This window comes from Carassius carassius, chromosome 13 (assembly GCF_963082965.1).
Source record: "Carassius carassius chromosome 13, fCarCar2.1, whole genome shotgun sequence".
In the NCBI taxonomy this organism is placed as follows: Eukaryota; Metazoa; Chordata; class Actinopteri; order Cypriniformes; family Cyprinidae; genus Carassius; species Carassius carassius.
Genome location: NC_081767.1, coordinates 14,223,961 through 14,244,150, shown reverse-complemented (window position 1 = coordinate 14,244,150; position 20,190 = coordinate 14,223,961). Strand labels below are relative to the sequence as shown.

Genomic DNA, 20,190 nt, shown 5'->3' with positions numbered 1-20,190 from the left:
GGCTGCTTCTCGACTTTAATGCGATGCGTCCTGAGTGTGTGTGATACCGGTGAGTTCTTCTGCGCTTTTATTTTGATTAGATAATAAGTGTCAAAGATAGAAGCAGTTAAAGTGTGAGAGTATACTTTGTGCTGGAATAATTGTAGGGCCCACGCAGACAGAATCGCGGAATCCATTCATTAAAAAAGGAATTCAAAGTTTAGTGTGGGATGACACTTGGTGATTTCAGTGTCTGCCGTTTCACTAAATGAGGACGAAAACACATGGACAACATCTCCAGAACTACTTTGAGAGTCACTTCATGAGCATTTGACCGTTTGATTTGAGCAAAATCATCATATCACATGCACACAATTGTAAAGGTATTCACGGCAACCTGTCAAAATAAAAGTCGGTTTTGTTTTGAAGTCTATTTTTTTAGTCGAATGTATGCTATGCACGCCACTACTACTACTATTAAAATTAATCAAACATAATTTTTTAAGGAATAATCACAGAATCATTTCTTCCATGTTTTAATTTGAATAGTAAATCCCCTTTGTATGTCAAAAGTTTGCTTTATTTTCAGTAATTAAAAGATAAATTAATGTTTCATGTCTTGATTTGATAATAAAAATTTACATACACAATTTTTTAAGGTGGGGGGGGGGGGCTTCTGTAAGAACAAAAATAAATTAAGTTGTTTTATGAGTTCAAATAATTATACATGCTAGAACAGAATTTGGTAACAATACAAAATATGGTGAGGAAAAAAAACCATAGGGCCCTAAAAATTACTACTACTACTACTACTACTACTATGGTTCAGTAATGGTTTATTTATTTATTTTTGTAAATAAAACACTATTTTAGTTTTTACTCAGTATCCATTTGAAAAAACTATTGGTTAATTAATCTCTATCGACCAGAGTGGTCCAACCTAGCTATCGTTATAATCAAAATCCACTATCGGTTTACCTCTAGTCTGGTGTCTGGAGGAAGACCGGAGAGGCACATACAACCCGAATTCCGGAAAAGTTGGGACGTTTTTTAAATTTTAATAAAATGAAAACTAAAAGACTTTCAAATCACATGAGCCAATATTTTATTCACAATAGAACATAGATAACATGCAAATGTTTAAACTGAGAAAGTTTACAATTTTATGCACAAAATGAGCTCATTTCAATTTTGATTTCTGCTACAGGTCTCAAAATAGTTGGGACGGGGCATGTTTACCATGGTGTAGCATCTCCTTTTCTTTTCAAAACAGTTTGAAGACGTCTGGGCATTGAGGCTATGAGTTGCTGGAGTTTTGCTGTTGGAATTTGGTCCCATTCTTGCCTTATATAGATTTCCAGCTGCTGAAGAGTTCGTGGTCCTCTTTGACGTATTTTTAGTTTAATGATGCGCCAAATGTTCTCTATAGGTGAAAGATCTGGACTGCAGGCAGGCCAGGTTAGCACCCGTACTCTTCTACGACGAAGCCATGCTGTTGTTATAGCTGCAGTATGTGGTTTTGCATTGTCCTGCTGAAATAAACAAGGCCTTCCCTGAAATAGACGTTGTTTGGAGGGAAGCATATGTTGCTCTAAAACCTTTATATACCTTTCAGCATTCACAGAGCCTTCCAAAACATGCAAGCTGCCCATACCGTATGCACTTATGCACCCCCATACCATCAGAGATGCTGGCTTTTGAACTGAACGCTGATAACATGCTGGAAGGTCTCCCTCCTCTTTAGCCCGGAGGACACGGCGTCCGTGATTTCCAACAAGAATGTCAAATTTGGACTCGTCTGACCATAAAACACTATTCCACTTTGAAATAGTCCATTTTAAATGAGCCTTGGCCCACAGGACACGGCGGCGCTTCTGGACCATGTTCACATATGGCTTCCTTTTTGCATGATAGAGCTTTAGTTGGCATCTGCTGATGGCACGGCGGATTGTGTTTACCGACAGTGGTTTCTGAAAGTATTCCTGGGCCCATTTAGTAATGTCATTGACACAATCATGCCGATGAGTGATGCAGTGTCGTCTGAGAGCCCGAAGACCACGGGCATCCAATAAAGGTCTCCGGCCTTGTCCCTTACGCACAGAGATTTCTCCAGTTTCTCTGAATCTTTTGATGATGTTATGCACTGTAGATGATGAGATTTGCAAAGCCTTTGCAATTTGACGTTGAGGAACATTGTTTTTAAAGTTTTCCACAATTTTTTTACGCAGTCTTTCACAGATTGGAGAGCCTCTGCCCATCTTTACTTCTGAGAGACTCTGCTTCTCTAAGACAAAGCTTTTATAGCTAATCATGTTACAGACCTGATATCAATTAACTTAATTAATCACTAGATGTTCTCCCAGCTGAATCTTTTCAAAACTGCTTGCTTTTTTAGCCATTTGTTGCCCCCGTGCCAACTTTTTTGAGACCTGTAGCAGGCATTAAATTTTAAATGAGCTAATTAGGTGGATAAAAGTGTAAAATTTCTCAGTTTAAACATTTGCTACGTTATCTATGTTCTATTGTGAATAAAATATTGGCTCATGTGATTTGAAATTCCTTTAGTTTTCATTTTATTAAAATTTAAAAAACGTCCCAACTTTTCCGGAATTCGGGTTGTAATCCAAAGTCCAGTGTGAAGTTTCTAAAGTCACGGACATTTAAATACAATAAAGCAATACAGAAAGATATACACAGTTAAAAGTTTTACACAGATTAAAGTGCAAAAGAAATATAAAGACCCATTGGTATCACTTTACAATAAGACCTCATTAGTTAATGCATTAACATTCGCAATGAGCAATAGCTAAATTTGCTACAGAAGTTATAAATCTTTGTTAAAAAATACAAGACTTAGTTAATTTTAGCTCATTAAATAATACAGTTGCAACTTTAGATTATAACAATGTGTTATTAAACATTGGAATACCTAAGATTAATGAATGTTCAGAAGAATTATTCATTGGCAGTTTGTTAACTAATTAATTAACTAGTGTTAACTAATGAAGCCCTAATGTAAAGAGTGAATGAACATTAAAGAATCAAAACACTTTAAAATAAATCTAGGGCATGTTGTAGTCCAGATTAAAATGTAAAAAAAAAAGTTAATAAATAGCATATTAAGTCTAAATATTTAAGTATTTGGCACTGTGATGAACACCATAGCAAATCCACAAATTTGAATGGGTATTTAAATATGTTTTAGAAAGTAGTGTGGCTGCTTTATTTATGGGGTTTCCGGGGTAAGGGCTGCATTTTCTGCAGTTTAGCACCATCTGCTGTCAGAGAGTGAATGTGCTTTCATTCAGCACGTCTCTCATGTGTTCCTCATGTCCTTCTCATGCGTCTCATGCACATACCTCTTTCGAGCAGCATACAGCGGTGTTGTGCATTTTGACCAGTTAATGGGAATAGTATTCTTATAATGCATTACAAAATCAGAATAATTTGTAATATATAATTATTCACTGTATTTAGAAGTGCACATGATAACAATATCGTGCATATTAATTACCATGATATATCGCATTACGAATACCGGCACATGTCTAGTCACCATACTTGGCTGTATGTCACTTCAGGTCAAAGTCAGTGCAGCCATCTACCAGGAGATTTTGGAGCACTTTATGCTTCCATCTGCTGACAAGCTTTATGGAGATGCTGATTTCATTTTGCAGCAGGACTTTAGCATCTACCCACAGTGCCAAAACCACTTCCAAGTGGTTTAATGAAAGTGGTATTACTGTTCTTGATTAACCAGCCAACTCACCTGACCTGAACCTCACAGAGAATCTATGGGGTATTGTGAAGAGGAAGATAAGTAACATCTGACAAACAATACAGAGGAGCTGAAGGCCACTATCAAAGTACCTAGGATTCAATAACTCCTCAGCAGTGCCACAGACTGGTCACCTTCATGACACGCCGCGTTGAAGCAGTAATTCTTACAAAAGGAGCCCCAACCAAGTTTTGAATACATAATTAAACCTACTTTGAAGATCTTGATTTCTGTTTTGTACATCTTTTTTTGATTGATCTTTAAGAAAATATTCGCATGTTTCAGATACTGAATTTTTTATTTTGATAAGCTGTAAGTAGTAATCATCAAAAAAAAAATTCATGTTTTAACATGTAAGGGAATATACAGTATTTGTTTGTTTTGTTCATCTCTGCAGAAAGGGCTTTATATAGTTTTGAGTGTGCATTCCACCCTGTGTTCAGCCTGACGTCAGGCACGTGTCGACTGGACTACTGCAGACCAGAAAACAGGTGAGACCTTCATTACAGTCATTATCATGTAGCAGGTGCCCAGAAAGATTAACCACTAATACTTGTTGGTATTTACATCTATATTGTTAGTATTCATCGTTGTTTTTTATTTGGAGCACAAAAGAAAGCATACTTTTTAATGAAATCTCTCACTCTCTTCTGTATCTACAGGGCCTTTTATTTAGTGTTGTTCAAGCATATGACATTTCTGGAGAAGAGAGGTTGTCCACGTACAGCCTTGGAGTTCTGCAAACTGATTCTGAGGTACAAGCCTACATCAAATGAATGCAAAAAATTTATCACATTCATAAGACAAAATCCACCATCCTTGGTCAGTCAGCCAGATGTATTGTATAAAACATGAAATGTAATTTTTTTAAAACTTTAAATATTCTTCCAGTCTGGATCCAGATAATGACCCTCTCTGCATGCTGCTGATCTTTGACTTCCTGTGCCTGCGCTGTCGCGAGTACACCACCCTCATCCGACTCTATGAGGAATGGGAGGTAAAGAAATAACATACTGATCTGCCACAACATTTCAGTTGGGTCCTAGTCAGGAATTTGACTAGGCCACTCTACAACTTTCATTTTGCAGAGGTTGACTTGCTGCTATGCTTTAGATCATTGTCTTACTGCATAATCCTGTTGCAGTTAAACTTTCAACTTAAACCGAAGACCTGACATTCTCCTTTAGGATATTCTGGTAGAGAGCAGAGTTTGTTTCCCTCAATTATTCCCTCAAAAAAGTTGCCCAGGCCCTTATACAGCAAAACATCCTTCCAGCAGCACACTGCCACCACTATACTTGATCGTAGGTATGGGTTATTATTTTTTTTATTTTTTTTTAGAATATGGTGATAGATTTTGACCGATGTGTAAGGACATATTTCAAACAGTTATAGTTTCAACTCATCAGTCCACAAAAAATTCTCCCAAAATGTTTGAGGTTCATCAAGGCAAATTTCTATCAATCCCTAAAGTTCTTCTGGTTTAGCAGTGGTTTTGACCTTGCCCCTCTTACATAGGTGTCATTTCCAGGGCTTGATCAAGCCTCCTTGCGGGGGTATCCTCCATGGGTTTTTGGCCTGCCCCAAATCTGGCCAACTGAGGTTTGAGGAGTTATGAACAGATGTGGAGTTTATCTGAACCAGGTGATTGTTACGGGGCATCCACACTGGGAATCGGAATTAACGCTTCTCATTTACTTTGAATGGGTTTTCTTTTATATTTTTATCTTGGTTGTGTGGCGTTCTGTAGAGGTTAGGGTTGGGTGATGTCTACAAATTTGACATCGGATGATGGTTACAGTGAAACATCGTGATGGACATTGACATCTGCGGGGGCAAGCTGGGGGTTGGTGGTGGTTGGTTTAGGGGGTGTGCCCAAAACATGAGTCCTTATAAGGGTAAACAACTAATGATTCCTAAAACCATGTCTACACCGGATGCGAGCGGTGTGATGCGACGAAAAAATATAGAACCACTGATCTGTAATAGAGATTCATTATATATAGATCAGTCAAAAGAACTCATTATAACTAAGCGCAGCACAGCATGACACTACAAATCCCCGACAGTAAACTGCTGCCGCATTCTATTTATGATGTGCTGACACAATTTCAAGTGATTTTCAACAGTCGCTTTTGTCGCGTCCAGTGTAGACAGTCTTTAGCTGAAGCGGTGCCACACAATAGCTGTTGGGCCCATTGTAGACATGGTTTAAGGAGCAAATGACTGAGCACGATGTCAAGTCACCTTTATTTATGTAGCGCTTTTAACAATACAAGATTGTGTCAAAGCAACTGAAAAGCATTAAATAAGAAAATAGTGTTTCAATAATGCAAAAAGGCAGGTCATCATTGAATTGTGATGACATAATCCAGCAAAGTTCAGTTTAAATGGTATCTGTGCAATCAAATCGATAATATCTCTGGAAATTAAGTGTCCCCAACTAAGCAAGCCGGAAGAGACAGCAGCAAGGAGCCAAAGCTCCATCAGTGACGGAATGGCAGTTCTCCTCTTGCAAGATGAAACCAGAAGTTCAATTCCAGGCTGAAACAAAGTCAGATTGTGCAGAATAACCATCGGTTTCCTGTGGTCTTGTCCTGGTGGCCGTCTAGGAGACAAAGTCTTGACTGTGGATCTGTCTCTGGGGCTCATCTAGTTCTCCTGGTCTCTGCTGATATTTAGGGCTGTAGAGGTCCTCTCTAGGTGCTGATCCACCATCTGGGCTGGATATGTACTGGATCCGGGTGACTGCAGTGACCATCTGATCTGGATACAGACTGGTTCTGGTGGCTACGGTGACCTCAGAATAAGAGAGAAACAGACTAATATTAGCGTAGATTCTTTCTTCTAACGATATAGCAAATACATTGAGTGTTATGGGAAGAGTTCCCGGTTCAGGTAGACCTAATTAGTGCAGCCTAAAAATCCTTTAATTGATTTGAATTTTAGAAATGTGTGAGTGTGTTGTGTAAGACAGGTTAAAGAGATGGGTCTGTAATCTAGATTTAAATTGACAGTGTGTGTCAAAGTCTACTTTATTGTCAATTCTGCCATATGTACAGCACATACAGTAGGTGGATAGCCAGAATGAGTAATATTGCCGCGTCTACCGCCACCGCAGGGCTATGGCGTTAACCAAGTCAGTCGCGTGTTAAAATCACCTCCGCTGTCAGGGAAGCTGTGGACTCCATTCTGGTCCCAGCACTACGTGACTTGCGAACGGAAATAAAAAAGACTAATGAAACTGTGAAGGAGATCAACAGTGAACTTCAGAAGGTAGCCAAATCTAATAAATGCACTCAAGACCATGTTGAATCTGTTCAGGCGGCTGCACGATAGTCAAAGTCACCTTTATTTATATAGCGCTTTAAACAAAATACATTGCGTCAAAGCAACTGAACAACATTCATTAGGAAAACAGTGTCAATAATGCAAAATAATAGTTAAAGGCAGTTCATCATTGAATTCAGTTATGCCATCTCTGTTCAGTTAAATAGTGTCTGTGCATTTATTTGCAATCAAGTCAACGATATCGCTGTAGATGAAGTGACCTCAACTAAGCAAGCCAGAGGCGACAGCGGCAAGGAACCGAAACTCCATCGGTGACAGAATGGAGAAAAAAACCTTGGAAGAAACCAGGCTCAGTTGGGGGGCCAGTTCTCCACTGACCGGACGAAACCAGTAGTTCAATTCCAGGCTGCAGCAAAGTCAGATTGTGCAGAAGAATCATCTGTTTCCTGTGGTCTTGTCCTGGTGCTCCTCTGAGACAAGGTCTTTATAGGGGATCTGTATCTGGGGCTCTAGTTGTCCTGGTCTCCGCTGTCTTTCAGGGATGTAGAGGTCCTTTCTAGGTGCTGATCCACCATCTGGTCTGGATACGTACTGTGTCCGGGTGACTGCAGTGACCCTCTAATCTGGACACAAACTGGATCTGGTGGCCACGGTGACCTCAGAACAAGAGAGAAACAGACAAATATTAGCGTAGATGCCATTCTTCTAATAATGTAGCAAGTACATAGGGTGTTATGGGAAGTGTTTCCGGTTCCGGTTTACCTAATTAATGCAGCCTAAAAATTCTTTAACGGATTTGGATATTAAAAGCATATTAGTATGTTATGTGTATGCCAGGTTAAAGAGATGGGTCTTTAATCTAGATTTAAACTGCAAGAGTGTGTCTGCCTCCCGAACAATGTTAGGTAGGTTATTCCAGAGTTTAGGCGCCAGATAGGAAAAGGATCTGCCGCCCGCAGTTGATTTTGATATTCTAGGTATTATCAAATTGCCTGAGTTTTGAGAACGTAGCGGACGTAGAGGATTATTATGTAAAAGGAGCTCATTCAAATACTGAGGTGCTAAACCATTCAGGGCTTTATAAGTAATAAGCAATATTTTAAAATCTATACGATGTTTGATAGGGAGCCAGTGCAGTGTTGACAGGACCGGGCTAATATGGTCATACTTCCTGGTTCTAGTAAGAACTGTTACTGCTGCATTTTGGACTAGCTGTAGTTTGTTTACTAAGCGTGCAGAACAACCACCCAATAAAGCATTACAATAATTTAACCTTGAGGTCATAAATGCATGGATTAACATTTCTGCATTTGACATTGAGAGCATAGGCCGTAATTTAGATATATTTTTGAGATGGAAAAATGCAGTTTTACAAATGCTAGAAACGTGGCTTTCTAAGGAAAGATTGCGATTAAATAGCACACCTAGGTTCCTAACTGATGACGAAGAATTGACAGAGCAACTATCAAGTCTTAAACAGTGTTCTAGGTTATTACAAGCGGAGTTTTTAGGTCCTATAATTAACACCTCTGTTTTATCAAAATTTAGCAGTAAGAAATTACTCGTCATCCAGTTTTTTATATCTACTATGCATTCCATTAGTTTTTCAAATTGGTGTGTTTCACCGGGCCGCGAAGAAATATAGAGCTGAGTATCATCAGCATAACAGTGAAAGCTAACACCATGTTTCCTGATGATATCTCCCAAGGGTAACATATAAAGCGTGAAGAGTAGCGGCCCTAGTACTGAGCCTTGAGGTACTCCATACTGCACTTGTGATCGATAGGATACATCTTCATTCACTGCTACGAACTGATGGCGGTCATATAAGTACGATTTAAACCATGCTAATGCACTTCCACTGATGCCAACAAAGTGTTCAAGTCTATGCAAAAGAATGTTGTGGTCAATTGTGTCAAACGCAGTACTAAGATCCAATAAAACTAATAGAGAGATACACCCACGATCAGATGATAAGAGCAGATCATTTGTAACTCTAAGGAGAGCAGTCTCAGTACTAAGATACGGTCTAAATCCTGACTGGAAATCCTCACATATACCATTTTTCTCTAAGAAGGAATATAATTGTGAGGATACCACCTTTTCTAGTATCTTGGACAGAAAATGGAGATTCAAGATTGGTCTATAATTAACTAGTTTTTTGGGGTCAAGTTGTGGTTTTTTGATGAGAGGCTTAATAACAGCCAGTTTGAAGGTTTTGGGGACGTATCCTAATGACAATGAGGAATTAATAATAGTCAGAAGAGGATCTATGACTTCTGGAAGCACCTCTTTTAGGAGCTTAGATGGTATAGGGTCTAACATACATGTTGTTGGTTTAGATGATTTAACAAGTTTATACAATTCTTCCTCGCCTATAGTAGAGAATGAGTGGAACTGTTCCTCAGGGGGTCTATAGTGCACTGTCTGATGTGATACTGTAGCTGACGGCTGAATGGTTGCAATTTTATCTCTAATAGTATCGATTTTAGAAGTAGTTCATAAAGTCATTACTGCTGTGGTGTTGGGAAATGTCAACACTTGTTGAGGCTTTATTTTTCGTTAATTTAGCCACTGTATTGAATAAATACCTGGGGTTATGTTTGTTTTCTTCTAAAAGAGAAGAAAAGTAATCGGATCTAGCAGTTTTTAATGCTTTTCTGTAGGATATGTTACTTTCCCGCCAAGCGATACGAAATACCTCTAGTTTTGTTTTCCTCCAGCTGCGCTCCATTTTTCGGGCTGCTCTCTTTAGGGTGCGACTATGCTCATACCATGGTGTCAAACTGTTTTCCTTAACCTTCCTTAAGCGTAAAGGAGCAACTATATTTAAAGTGCTAGAAAAGAGAGAGTCCATAGTTTTTGTTACATCATCAAGTTGTTCTGAGGTTATGGATATGCTAAGGAATTTTGATACATCAGGAAGATAACTTAAAAAGCAGTCTTTTGTGGTAGAAGTGATGGTTCTTCCATACTTGTAACAAGAAGTAGAATTTACAGTTTTGGCTATATGAAGTTTGCACAGAACTAAATAATGATCTGAGATATCATCACTTGGCTGAATAATTTCAACACTATCAACATCAATTCCATGTGACAGTATTAAATCTAGAGTATGATTTCGACAATGAGTAGGTCCTGAAACGTGTTGTCTAACACCAATAGAGTTCAGAATGTCTATAAATGCTGATCCCAATGCATCTTTTTCATTATCAACATGGATATTAAAATCACCAACTATTAAAACTTTATCTGCAGCCAGAACTAACTCGGATGTAAAATCACCAAACTCTTTGATAAAGTCTGTATGGTGCCCTGGTGGCCTGTATACAGTAGCCAGTACAAACATAACAGGGGATTTATCATTAACATTTGTTTCTCTGGATAATGTTAAATGAAGCACCATTACTTCAAACGAGTTATACTTAAAGCCTGCCCACTGAGAAATCCTGAAAACGTTGTTATAAATTGAAGCAACACCTCCACCTTTGCCTTTTAGACGCGGCTCATGACGCGGATGATAGGACAGGCGATCGGTTATTGAACTAAGGACACACAGCTAGACCAGCTCACTACAAAGTTGACAGACCTGGAGGACAGGGGACGAAAAAATTATGTAAGGCTGGTTGGCTTACCAGAAACAGTGGAGGGGTCGGATGCAATTTGGCTACCTGAAAGATAACCTTCCCTTGTGGATACCCTCATTGGTGGTCCGAGACATTAACATTGAAGGGGCACATCGTGTGCATGATGGAGGAGAGGCTAACTCCAACAAGCTGCGCACCCTCATCTTCAGATCACTGCATTGCCAAGACAGATCGGCTATCCTTAACGGGGCACTTCAAGTTCATCCAGTGAAGTACGCTGCTAATGGCGCGCGCACATCATCCGTTCACTTGCTCACGCCTCTCGCTCATTCTTCTGTGCCAACAGCCGACACTATCCTGTTCTTCCACGATTATAGTCCAGCGACAACCACACAGAGAAAGAGCTTCAGTTCTACCATGAAGAAGGCTAAGGGCATGGGCCTGGAACCATTCCTAATTTATTTTGCGCGGATAAAACTGCAGTAGAAAGGCGAAAGGAAGATGTTCGACTCCAAATAAACCCCCCCACCCCCAGGCCGCCGAAGATTTTATCAACTTTCTTCCACGGAGGTCCACCTTTACACCTGTACGGCGAGACGGTGGTGCTACTGACGCAGCCTCAAACCCAACCAAGGAAAACAACCACTGGGATCCTCATCACGCCAGAGAAGGCAATTTAGTGGACATGGCGGAATAATCTTACATAACCTAACAAGTTATGTAGCAATGGTCAAACTCCGGGTCCTCCCTACAAGGTACGATCTAAAAACAAGTACGCAAAATTAGCCTTCTTTACCCAGTAAGAGGTGACGAATGTATTCATTTTATGTGTTAAGATTGTGTGGGTTTATCTGATTCTATTGCCATGTGTTGGGGTGGATTGGTCACGTATCAGGCAATGTTTATGTTCTTATAGACCTACGGATTTTTGCCTGTGCGGTCTGTGTTTGTTTTTGTATATAGGTTTTCCCACCCCCTCTTTACAGACATATTCCTACTCTTTGATAGAACAACAGCTTTGGGACATCTGTACTGTAATTTGCAGGATGTTTACATGCTTCTGTTATATCTTATACTAGCACGTTCATATATTAAGACCGATCTTAGCTGTATATGTCGATGCAGTCACTGAATATATTATCACTCAATGTGAATGGCCTTAACTCCGCTATCAAACGCACCTGTGTTCTTGAGTATATATATCGTAAAAAGGTAGACATCGCCCTGATACAAGAAACACACCTAAAACAATGCAATGTGGCACGATTTCAAAATAAACATTACAGGTTAATTGCATCATCATGCACCCTAAATAAGACCAAGGGAGTATGCATTATTTACCGAAAAATATCATGCTATACAAATATTACTGGAAATGATGAGAATGGAAGACATGCTTTTGCCCGTGTTTGTATATTTAATCATAAATTAGCTTTCACATCCATATACTGCCCAAATGAGCCTGACAAAGATTTTTTTTCTTAAATTAGAAACATATTGTTAGAACAAAATGACTTTTCTTAAGTCATTAAGTGGTGGGAGGTGACTTCAATGCAGTACTTAATCCGTCTCTTGATAAATCTAAATCAGATGCAATAGGCAATCCTTCATCTACCTTATTGAAGTCGCTTCTCAAAGATTTTAATCTTGTGGATATCTGGCGTATACAGAATTCTACTGCTAGATTTTACACATTTTTCTCCAATAGACATAAAACATTTTCCCGGATAGATTATACTGTATCGTTCTTAGCCCAACCCTTATTGCAGGACATACGTCCATTAATATCTTACCAATTCTATTATCTGATCACTCTGCACTTTTATGCAACATCAATCTGCCCAACATTAAGACAAAGGCCCCCAGGTGGCATTTTAATACATCTTTACTAACTCTGGATTTCTTAGTTCACTAAAAGTGCAACTAAAGGATTTTTTTGATACACAAATCATTGCTCTAATCCACAAGTTCTATGGGAGGCCACAAAGTGTTTTATTCGTGGTTTCTGTATTTCATTCTCCTCAACTTTAAACAAAAACTAAAACAAAAAGAAAAGCGTTCCAGATCACAAATCTTGAAAACAAAATAGAATCATTAGAGCTTTTCAGATGACCAGTCTAAACTACTGGCCTCTTTTAAAGATGAATACAATACACTGGTCGTATCAAAGGCGGAATTTATTTGGCATGGAACCAGACAAAGGTACTATTTTGAAGCAGAGAGGCCTAGTCACCTACTGGCTCTTATGCTTAAGGAATGTGAAACAAATGCTCACATTCCAGCAATAAATACACCCGAGGGCAAAATTACCACTAATCCACAGGCCATTAATAATACATTCTTAATATATTATGAAATTTATACAAAACAGAAATCTCTGATGATGATGCTACCAGTTAACATTTTCTTGACAAGCTAGAGCTTCCCTGCTTCAAGCAAACTGAGCAAGATGATTTGGAAGCTGCATTAGAGCTGAATAATTTACATAGAGCTGCAAAATGTCTCAATAAAGGCAAATCGCCTGGGTTGGATGGCCTCCCTCTAGAGCCTAATTTAGAATTATGGGACATGGTGGGCACACTCATGCTGGATTCATTTAATTTTGCAATTAAAAGTGGGACTTTCCATAGAGACCAAAAAACAACACTCATCACCTTACTCTTGAAAAAGGGAAAAGATCCTTTTGAGTGCTCTAGTTTTAGACCAACATCTTTACTTACAAGCGATCTTAAAGAGTTAGTTCACCGAAAAATGAAAATTATGTCATTATTGAGTCACCCTCATGTCATTCCAAACCCGTAAGACCTCTGTTCATCTTCTGTCCCTCCATTGAAAGTGTGTGTACGGTATACTGTCCATGTCCAGAAAGGTAATAAAAACATCATCAAAGTAGTCCATGTGACGTCAGAGGGTCAGTTAGAAGAAGATCCGGTTACATCGAGTGACTCGTTCGCAAACCGGATATCACTAAACTGCAGTGTTTTGAACTCGCTCACAACAGACACGGAAGAGAAGACAATGCTGAATAAAGTCATAGTTTGCTATTTTTGGACCAAAATGTATTTTCGATGCTTCAAAAAATTCTAACTGACCCTCTGATGTCACATGGACTACTTTGAAGATGTTTTTCTTACCTTTCTAACCATGGACAGTATACCGTACATACATTTTCAATGGAGGGACAGAAAGCTCTCGGACTAAATCGTAAATATTTTAAACTGTGTTCCGAAGATGCACGGAGGTCTTACGGGTTTGGAACGACATGAGGGTGAGTCATTAATGACATAATTTTCATTTTTGGGTGAATTATCCCTTTAAGATATATGCCAAAGTACTCGCTCTAAGCCTGGAAAAAGTTATTCAATCTCTAGTCAGTGAGGATCAAACAGGATTTATCAAGAGATACTATGCATCTGATAACATGAGAAGGCTGCTACACATTATAGAGGCTGCAGAGACACACCCAAATCCTTGTGCCGTCTTTTCACTCGATGCAGAGAAAGTCTACGATAGGATAGAGTGGAAATATATTTGGGCAGTCTTGCAGCGTTTTGGTTTCAGGCATAATTTTATAGCAATGATAAAGGCGCCATACCACTGAACTTTAGCAAGTATTCTAACAGGTGACACAATCTCCTCTCCTTTTACCCTGCAGCGTGGTACAAGACAGGGGTGTCCACTCTTGCCACTTTTGTTTTGTCTGTCTCTGGAACCTCTAGCGCAATTCATTAGGCAATCTACGGCTTCCACTATGGAAATTGGTCATCATAATCATATTATATCTCTGTATGCAGATGATATAATTTTGTTCTCAGATAACTTTGACACCTCCATTCACCCAATTATTAAGGAATTTGATCATTTTAGCAGCCTGTCAGGCTACAAAATTAATTGGATGAAATCTGCACTTGTGCCTTTAAATAATGTACACACACATGTTCCTGTTCCCATCTATATTCAGTCCAAAAGCTCTCTTACATATTTGGGCATTAAGATCTATAAAAACATACATAAAATTAATAGAGACAACTTCAACACTACGCTAAGCAAAATAAACATTCATAGATAGAGGAATTTAAAAACATCTCTTCAAGGTAGAATTAATACAGTCAAAATGAACATATTTCCTTTTCTATGTTACCACTCTGCCCCCCTTCAAATTACTTTAAAGACATTCGCTCCATGATTTCCAGTTTTATTTGGGATCGTAGATGGCCCAGGGTTCGTCTGAATACACTGCAACGACCCAAACTGCTGGGTGGTCTGGCAGTACCAAATATTGAGCTTTATTACTGGTAAATTCAGATCAGATTACTCAGCACATGGATGGACCCACAGTCTACCACTGCATGGCGATTGATTGAATCTGCTAAGATTTTTCCACACAAGATGCAAGACATACTATTCTCCAGTGTAGCAAACAAAACAATAAAAAACAATTTTGGGCCAATCATTGCTAACTCTATTAAAGTGTGGAAGAAAGCAGAACGGTGGATGGGCAGTCCACCTAAAGTCTGTCAGAACACGCCACTATGGCACAACCAGAATTTATTATGTGGCAACAAACCATTTAATCAACCATCTTGGTCATCCCTTGGGGTGAATACTTTAGGTGATATATGTGATACTCAAGGTCTTTGCTCCATTCAAGATTTAAGAACACGTTTTTCCCTTCCTGTGTCCTCTTATTTTGTTTACTTTCAACTAAGATCAGCCTTAAAAACATATGGAGTTCCATGGGATTCTCCTCTTCACGCACATCCCATGTTAAAGTGGATTGCACCATTACTGGGTAGACCTTCTGTCTCTCTAATATATAGTACGCTGATTCAGCATAGCGCTAAGGCTTTACCAATTGAATGAATATGGAACAGGGAGTTGGGGAGTTTAAATATAAACCTAGATTGGGAAAGAATATGGTGCAATCTAAGCATGTCTTCTAAGAACCTAGCTCACCAACTAATTCACTTCAAAATCATAAATAGGCCTATATAGGCCTACAAGAGAATCCAGATGAAATTACAACCTACTCACAACTGTCATATATGTAACACTGCTTCACCTGGAACGTTTTTACACATGTTTTGGGATTGTCCAGTTGTCTCCAAATTCTGGTTGTATGTAAATTCAGTTTTAGCAGATATAATTGACATTTTTTTATGTTCCCAATCCTGGATTCTGTTTCCTTAATGATAATTCGGATATAAATCCAAAACAAATTCAGCTCAAAATGGTATTTTCCGGGTTTACTTCTGCAAAGAAAAGAATTTTGAAAAACTGGTTCTTTTTTCTTTTTTCGGATATGTGTATGAAATCGTTCTGGATCCATAGTCTTGTCAACATTGTCAACCTTGAACATACAACTGCGCGACTTAAGGAGCGACCAGTGACTGTACAAGCTTGGAACTCTTTTTCATCTAAGACAATCTCTTGGACCAGGGTCAACAGCTAGGCAATCATAGTTGTGAAACACCTGCCAAACATGTTTCTGTGATTTTATTTACTGTTTTACCATTCTGATCGTTTTATTTATAAATTTTTTTCCATATAGTCGCATATGATTTTGGATATGTCTGTAACCCCCCTTCCCCCTTCATTTGGAAAACAATAAAAATGTTGATCACAAAAAAAAAAGAGAAAAAATTAAGAAAGACCTAGAAGAAAAACTTAAATATCACATGGTCCTAAGTATTCAGACCCTTTGCTCAGTATTTAGTAAAAGCACCCTTTTGATTTAATACGGCCATAAGTCTTTTTGGGAAAGATGCAACACGTTTTTCACACCTGGATTTGGGGATCCTCTGTCATTCCTCCTTGCAGATCCTCTCCAGGTCTTTCAGGTTGGATGGCAAACGTTGGTGGACAGCCATTTTCAGGTTTATCCAGAGATGCTCAATTGGGTTTAAGTCAGGCCTCTGGCTGGGCCATTCAAGAAAAGTCACGGAGTTGTTGTGAAGCCACTCCTTCATTATTTTAGCTGTGTGCTTAGGGTCATTGTCTTGTTGGAAGGTGAACCTTCAGCCCAGTCTGAGGTCCTGAGCACTCTGGGGAAGGTTTTCGTCCAGGATACCCCTGTACTTGGCCGCATTCATCTTTCCCTCGATTGCAACCAGTCGTCCTGTCCCTGCAGCTGAAAAACACCCCCACACCCCCACCACAATGCTTCACTGTTGGGACTGTATTGGACAGGTGATGAGCAATGCCTGGTTTTCTCCACACATATCGCTTAGAATTAAGGCCAAAAGTTCTATCTTGGTCTCATCAGACCAGAGTCCTTCAGGTGTTTTTTAGCAAACTCCATGCGGGCTTTCATGTGTCTTGCATTGAGGAGAGGCTTCCGTCGGGGCGCTCTGCCATAAAGCCCCGACTGGTGGAGGGCTGCAGTGATGGTTGACTTTCTACAACTTTCTCCCATCTCCCGACTGCATCTCTGGAGCTCAGCTACAGTGATCTTTGGGTTCTTCTTTACCTCTCTCACCAAGGCTCTTCTCCCCCGATAGCTCAGTTTGGCCGGACGGCCAGCTCTATGAAGGGTTCTGGTCGTCCCAAATGTCTTCCATTTAAGGATTATGGAGGCCACTGTGCTCTTAGGAACCTAAAGTGCAGCAGAATTTTTTTTGTAAGCTTGGCCAGATCTGTGCCTTACCACAATTCTGTCTCTGAGCTCTTCAGGCAGTTCCTTTGACCTCATGATTCTCATTTACTCTGACATGCACTGTGAGCTGTAAGGTCATATATAGACAGGTGTGTGGTTTTCCAAATCAAGTCCAATCAGTATAATCAAGCACAGCTGGACCCAAATGAAGGTGTAGAGCCATCTCAAGGATGATCAGAAGAAATGGACAGCACCTGAGTTAAATATTTGAGTGTCACGGCAAAGGGTCTGAATACTTAGGACCATGTGATATTTCAGTTTTTCTTTTTTAATAAATCTGCAAAAATGTCAGCAATTCTGTGTTTTTCTGTCAATATGGGATGCTGTGTGTACATTGAAGAAAAAAAAATGAACTTAAATGATTTTAGTAAATGGCTGCAATATAACAGAGTGAAAAATTTAAGGGGGTCTGAAAACTTTCTGTACCCACTGTGTGTGTATGTATATATATATATATATATATATATATATATATATATATATATATATATATATATATATATATATATATATATATATATATATACATACAGTACAGACCAAAAGTTTGGAAACATTACTATTTTTAAGGTTTTTGAAAGAAGTTTCTTCTGCTCATTAAGCCTGCATTTATTTGATCAAAAATACAGAAAAAAATATAATATTGTGATATATTATTACAATTTAAAGTAATTGTTTTTAAATGTATTATACTTTAAATTATCATTTATTTCTGTGATGCAAAGCTGAATTTTTAGGATCATTATCACATGATCCTTTAGAAATCATTCTAATATGATGATTCATTGTCAAAGTTGGAAACAGTTCTGCTGCTTAATATTTTTTCAGAACTTGTGATCCCTTTTTAGGATACTTTGATGAATAAAGTAAAAAAAAAAAAAGAAGCTATGTTTTTAAAATATAAATATTTTGTAATAACAATATACACTACTGGTCATTAATTTTTTTTTTTAATAAAATCAATAATTTTATTCAGCAAGGATGTGAATTGATAAAAAGTGATAGTAAAGAAAATGCATTATTAGAATATATATTATTAGAATTTTTTTTTTATTTTGAATGCAGTTCTTTTTAACCTTTTATTCATCAAATATATTAGACAGCAAAACTGTTTCCAACACTCATAATAAATCAGAATATTAGAGTGATTTCTAATTGATCATGTGATAGACTGGATGTTACATGTGACACTGAAGGCTGGAGTAATGATGCTGAAAATTCAGCTTTGCATCACAGGAATAAATTATTTTTTAAAAGTATATTCAAATAGAAAACTGTTATTTTAAGTTCTAATAATATTTCACAATATTACTGTTTTTTCTGTATTTTTGATCAAATAAATGCAGACTTGATGAGGTGAAGAAACTTCTTTCAAAAACATAAAAAATAGTAATGTTTCCAAACTTTTGGTCTGTACTGTATGTGTATGTGTATATATATATATATAATATGTCAGTGATGCGCGGGTCAATGTATAAACAACCCGACCAATGTTTTCAACTAACCCTCCCGCAACTCGGACCACAAAAAAAGAAAAAGAAAATATTGTACCTAACCCACATTTTTAACAAGTAGTAAATGCGTCGCCCCTTTATAATAATTTCATTACTTAAATAGGCTATAGCCTACATGACAATAAGTGTTATGACCGCACACATAAAGCTTGCCACAAAGACCTGGTAATGATTATGAATGTGTCTAAATTAGAAAGGAGATATTTAATTGTTTAGTAATAAACTGGTGTTTTCTGTGTCGCTGCTAAGATGAAGTTGACGATGCGGACTCGCCATGAACGCCAGAGAAAAATGCTCATTTCATATGGATTACATAATCAGAGAGTAGCCTATTTATTTTGGTTTGAATATTTTCATTTAAAAGTAGACATTTCAAGCTTTCTGTAATATATTGCCTATATTGCTTTTTAAACCCACCGACTAAAAGATTAAGACACTACCTGACCCAAAATATCACCCAAAGTTTCTACAGCTTTTTTCTTAGCTATTTCAGAATCTGGAAAAATTACTGGGGCTATCTTGTTACTGCAGTTGGTAGAGCGATATAATTGTGTGTGATGTACGGCATGATAAATCCTCGTCACTTCTGCTGCCGAAACTTTGTCAGCCTGTGGGTCGTTTGGTTTATTGGAAAACAATTGCACTGATTTGCATGTTTCTTGATGACGTGCTTTTTTTCTGTGGTAATCACATGCACCATGTCGCTCACGTCATATTCTCCACCATGTCCCACAGAAAAACTGCTTTTGCATAAAATGCAAAGGGTCGAATGAAAAAGCGGGACAGATGCTCAATTTGCGTGAGGCTGGACAAAGGGTAAAATTGCTGTATAGTACAATGTATAGCGGGACAGGTGGTCACTCTATTCATACCAGTTATTCAGCCAATAAAGTGTAGGCCTATGTATTTCAAAATTGTGTCTAGTACTATATAAATTACAAAGGTTTAATATGAATCTTTATTTCAAATGACCCGACCGACCGCAACCCGAATATAATTAAAAATATTTTTGGGATGACTCGTAACCGCGGATGACAGCACGCACCCGCTCATTTCGGATCCAACCCACGCAACTGATATATTTGTATATATGTGTGTGTGCATATATATATATATATATATATATATATATATATATATATGTGTATATATATGTATATATGTATATGTATATGTATGTATATATATGTATGTATATATGTATATGTATGTATATGTATATGTATGTATATATGTATATGTATGTATATATATATGTATGTATATATATATGTATGTATGTATGTATATATGTATATGTATATATATGTATATGTATATATATATATACATATGTGTATATATATGTGTGTATATATATGTAATTGGTCCATTATTTAGAAATAA

The 20,190-nt window shown here is 38.0% G+C and overlaps 1 protein-coding gene across 1 annotated transcript in view; it reads left to right on the top strand.

Annotated features, from left to right (window-relative positions):
- tcf25 (transcription factor 25 (basic helix-loop-helix)) overlaps positions 1-20,190 on the top strand; it is a 241,747-nt gene that overhangs the window by 89,150 nt on the left and 132,407 nt on the right. Inside the window, exons 9-11 of the mRNA XM_059564786.1 lie at positions 4,155-4,248; positions 4,420-4,512; positions 4,649-4,754. Coding sequence (XP_059420769.1) covers positions 4,155-4,248; positions 4,420-4,512; positions 4,649-4,754 — 293 coding nt within the window. The remainder of the gene's footprint in view (positions 1-4,154; positions 4,249-4,419; positions 4,513-4,648; positions 4,755-20,190) is intronic.